Source organism: Hyaena hyaena, unplaced genomic scaffold, assembly GCF_003009895.1.
Source record: "Hyaena hyaena isolate Hyena2069 unplaced genomic scaffold, ASM300989v1 scaffold_64, whole genome shotgun sequence".
Lineage (NCBI taxonomy): Eukaryota > Metazoa > Chordata > Mammalia > Carnivora > Hyaenidae > Hyaena > Hyaena hyaena.
In genome coordinates, this window is record NW_024080698.1 from 522,297 (window position 1) to 526,648 (window position 4,352).

The following is a 4,352-nucleotide window of genomic DNA, read 5'->3' on the forward strand; positions in this document are numbered from 1 at the left end:
GTCCTCTCCGCCTCCCAGGTTCTTGGAGCGCCTCCCGCTCGCGTCTCGGGCCGCCCTCCGCTTTGCGCGGAGCCGGGCGATCTGTCAGCGGAGCCGGTCGGGGGGAGCCGCCCGACCCGCCGGGGCTCGGGTTACCAGTGACTGACAGCGTCTCCATGGCGAATAATTTGACTCCGACTATTGTCTGGCGCGGGCAGGCCCCGGGTCAGATAACCAGACCAATCAGGGTGCGGGCCGCCGCGCCTCATGCCCGCTTAGAATAATATTATTAAAAAAGCAGCAAGCGAGCTAGACGGGAGGGAGAGCGAGCAAGAAACGAGCGAGGGAGAGGCGGGCGGGCGCGGAGCATGCGGAGCGGCGCCCCGGGCGGCCCCCGGGCTTGGACGAGGGCGCAGGCGAGGCGCGCGGGCCGCCGGGGCGCGGAGGAGCGCGGGAGCCGCGGCGGGCGCGAGGACGTACCGCAGTGACTCGGGGTTCGCCGGGAGCCAGCGCGAGGCCAGGGGGCCCGCCCCGCCCGCCTCTCGGCCCGGACGGCCCGGCGGGGAGGCGCCCATGCCGGACGGCGCAGCGCGGTGAGGGCGCGCGCGGGCGGGCGGGGGCGCAGCCGGCACCATGTCCATGCTGCCCACCTTCGGCTTCACGCAGGAGCAAGTGGCGTGCGTGTGCGAGGTGCTGCAGCAGGGCGGCAACATCGAGCGGCTGGGCCGCTTCCTGTGGTCGCTGCCCGCCTGCGAGCACCTCCACAAGAATGAAAGCGTGCTCAAGGCCAAGGCGGTGGTGGCCTTCCACCGCGGCAACTTCCGGGAGCTCTACAAGATCCTGGAGAGCCACCAGTTCTCGCCGCACAACCACGCCAAGCTGCAGCAGCTGTGGCTCAAAGCGCACTACATCGAGGCGGAGAAGCTGCGCGGCCGGCCCCTGGGCGCGGTGGGCAAATACCGCGTGCGCCGCAAGTTCCCGCTGCCGCGCTCCATCTGGGACGGCGAGGAGACCAGCTACTGCTTCAAGGAGAAGAGTCGCAGCGTGCTGCGCGAGTGGTACGCGCACAACCCCTACCCCTCGCCGCGCGAGAAGCGCGAGCTGGCGGAGGCCACGGGCCTCACCACCACGCAGGTCAGCAACTGGTTCAAGAACCGGCGGCAGCGCGACCGGGCAGCCGAGGCCAAAGAAAGGTACGAGTAAGTAGAACTGCGGCGCCAGCTCCCCGGGGCTCGAGGGAGGGGGTCGCAGGGCGTGCGCTCGCCCCCACGAGAGGCCTAAACCGGGTGCCCGGGCTCTGCCACGGCCCCGCCGCAGCTTTGTCTGACCCTGCCAGCGCGCAGGTCTTCCGGGAGACCAGGAGGTCAGAAATTTGTCTAAAGCGGGCAAAGCGAACGGGAAAGTTGTCAACTCCCTCCCTCCCTGGTCGCTCGGGAACAAAGTGGAGAAGCAGCGAACTTTGGGGCGAAGGCAAGACGGTGGACCTGGATCCTGTGCAAGGGGGGACGCAGCAGGCAGGGCCTGATGGTCTTCGGAAGGACAGAGGGGTTGAGGCTCGGGACTATCCGAGTTGCAGATTTCGGGCTGCGCGTGCGAATTTACCGGCACTTTCCCGAACTTCCTGTTCGCGGTAGGCAGCTCCAGGCCAAAGTGTGATTAGGGGTCAGGGCTGGGATTGATACTTTCCTGGTGTGACCTGGCTGTGCAGGGGGCCTGGGCAAGAATAGTACTTGTGTGGATATGGAAGTTGATAGGGAGGGGCTTTTATGCTGCGTAGAAAGAAGCAAGAGAAGTTGGGAAGTGTGGGCTGTAGGAGAGCAGAAGGGAAACGCATGCCCCCTTTCCTGCCTTGTCGGGCCCAGCGCCCGTTCCCTGGACTGCCAGGCTCTTGACTCCTCTCCCCCCAGGCCGTACCATCTTCGGGTGGCAGGTCGGTAGGTCTGGGGTGATCCGAGAGCCACGGAACCGCTGCGAATTGCTTGTCCGCAAGGAAACCAGGACTTCCTGAATTAGCCTAAGAGTTGACCATTAGGCCTGTGTGGCCGTCAGTCTGCGGCTCCCCTGAGCCCCAAAGTGGATGAGGGAAATGGGAGAGAAACCGATTGTGGGAACAGAAACCCAGCCTGAGGATAGCAGCGTAAGACAGCCGGGGTCGTGGTGCTGGGCGTGCACAGCCCAGGGTAAATGACTGGGGAAAAAGTGATGCTCAGCAGTGGACCCCGATACCTGGAGGTGGTCGGGGGGAGCTTCAGACTGACCGCGGCCTCCCAGACAATGAGGTTGGCGCATCCACAGTTGCAAGTTCTCAGCCGCCAGCCCTTTGGGAAGTTCCCTTCCAGGAAAACAGAAAGAAAAGGGCTTGGAAAGCCAGTGAAGAGAGAATCTACCCAAGATCTGAAGTCTGTCAGTCAAAGGCAGAGCAGAAAGCGGGCTCTGCCTGCTGGGGGCCCCCCTCTATCCAGCCTGGCATGCATCCAGGTTCTGCGGCCAGGCCCCAGGTGAGGGCTGCGGAATCCCTCCGTTACTGTATGCTGGAAAAGTCTAGGCCGGGATTGGCAATGCTTTCCGTTCTTCTCCCAAGGGCTGCCCCCCAGGCCCCAAACTTCCAGTCTCCCAGCCGAAGTTTGCACTGTTTGCACAAGTTTGCAGGGAAAGGGAGCCCTACGTCTTTAGGGCCTGTCCTTAGGCCCAGCAAGGAGAGTCCCCACAAGAGCGGTCAGTTTGGAGCTAGAAGGAAAGGACCCTTAGCTCCAGGAACCTGTGTCTCAGTCAGAGATCTCTGTCAAGCCGAGAAAAGCAATGGAAGGTGACGGCCTGTGAGATTCCTAACTTTAAATGGGGGGCCTCTACCTAGGATCTAGGGTGCCTCATTCTCCTGGCCCCACTTCTACCCGGCAAACCCTGGCTCCAGGAGCCAGGACTGAAAATCCGGGCATCTTCCCTTTCCCCCTTCGTGCTCTCACCCAACTCCACTGAGCCCGGAGCCCGGGCCCCTCTCCTCTGAGGCAAAAAAAAATTGTTAGCAACTCAGTGCAGGGGCGGGGGGTGGAGGGGGGTGCAGCACCGACAGAGAACAGGAAAGATATTCAGGAGGTTAAGAGCAGGAGAGGCGGGGAGATAAGAGACGATAGAGGAAAGGACTAGAGAGACATCGGGGACTGAGAGATTAAGAGAACTGGCAGAAAGAACGAGAGCCCCAGGCCCCAGGCCAGGCCGAGAAAATGGCAGAAACCGAAAACAGCCGCAGGCAGCGCCTGGCGGCTCTGGCTCAGAGGCGAGCGGCGGGCCCCGGCTCGGGGTGGCGCGGCGCAGAGCGGCCTCGGTTTCCCCCCCTGACCCGGCTGCTTTGCTCCTGCACTTGCAGGGAGAACAGCGAGAACGCGAACTCCAACAGCCACAACCCGCTGGCCGCGACGCTGAACGGCGGCGGCAAGTCGGTGCTAGGCAGCTCGGAGGACGAGAAGACGCCGTCGGGGACGCCAGACCACTCGTCGTCCAGCCCCGCGCTGCTGCTCAGCCCGCCGCCGCCCCCCGGCCTGCCGTCCCTGCACAGCCTGGGCCACCCTCCCGGCCCGAGCGCGGTGCCCGTGCCGGTGCCCGGCGGAGGCGGCGCGGACCCACTGCAGCACCACCACGGCCTGCAGGACTCCATCCTCAACCCCATGTCGGCCAACCTCGTGGACCTGGGGTCCTAGAGCCCCGCCTGCCTCCGTGCTCGGCGCCGCCGGGACCCGAGAGACCCCGCGGCCGGCGGCCCCACCACGTACTGAAAGACCCGCGCGCCGAGCGGGCACGACCGCCGGCCCAGGCAGGGTGGATGGCTCTTTCGTTTGGTCTTTGTCCGGGATTTATTTTCAGCAAGTCGCTCCTGCCAGCGTTTGGAGGCCTGGGACCGGGCCTCGAACCAGGGAAGGGAATAAATTATACACCATTGTCACACTCTCTCCCTACCTTCTCACCCCTTCTTCCCTCTTCCCCTTCCCTTCCCTTCCTGGCTCTCACTTCCAGTGCCTTTCCCTTCCTTCTCTCTGGTCCTTTCCCCCTTTCCTCGTCCCTCGCTCTATGTTTCTGGCTTGTCACCTCTCGCTAAGTTTCCATTTCTCTTTTTCCCCGTTTTTCCGGTTCTCCTCTCGCCAGCCTCTTGCACTCCTGGGTCTGGACCCCTCAGCCTCTCTCCTGCAGCCTGGACGTCTGTTTGTGCCCCCCTGCCCCACTTTCCCGGCCTGGACGTAGGAGGGGGAAGAGCAGAGGAACCCGGCCTTCTCCAGAGCCCCCACCCCCACGGGGTTCCGCGGGCCGCAGGTGTCAGCTGTGCGCCCAGTAACTTAAGTGAAAGAGAAAGGACCAGGGCGCCGAGGCCTCTGAACGAGCCC

General features: G+C 64.0%; 1 protein-coding gene across 1 annotated transcript; it reads left to right on the plus strand.

Moving 5' to 3' along the window:
• The first annotated feature begins 612 nt into the window (after positions 1-612).
• Positions 613-3,674, plus strand: SIX2 (SIX homeobox 2). Its single transcript, XM_039232380.1, has 2 exons — positions 613-1,172; positions 3,344-3,674. The coding sequence occupies exons 1-2, from the start codon at positions 613-615 to the stop codon at positions 3,672-3,674; spliced, it is 891 nt and encodes a 296-aa protein (XP_039088311.1).
• The last annotated feature ends 678 nt before the right edge of the window (positions 3,675-4,352 follow it).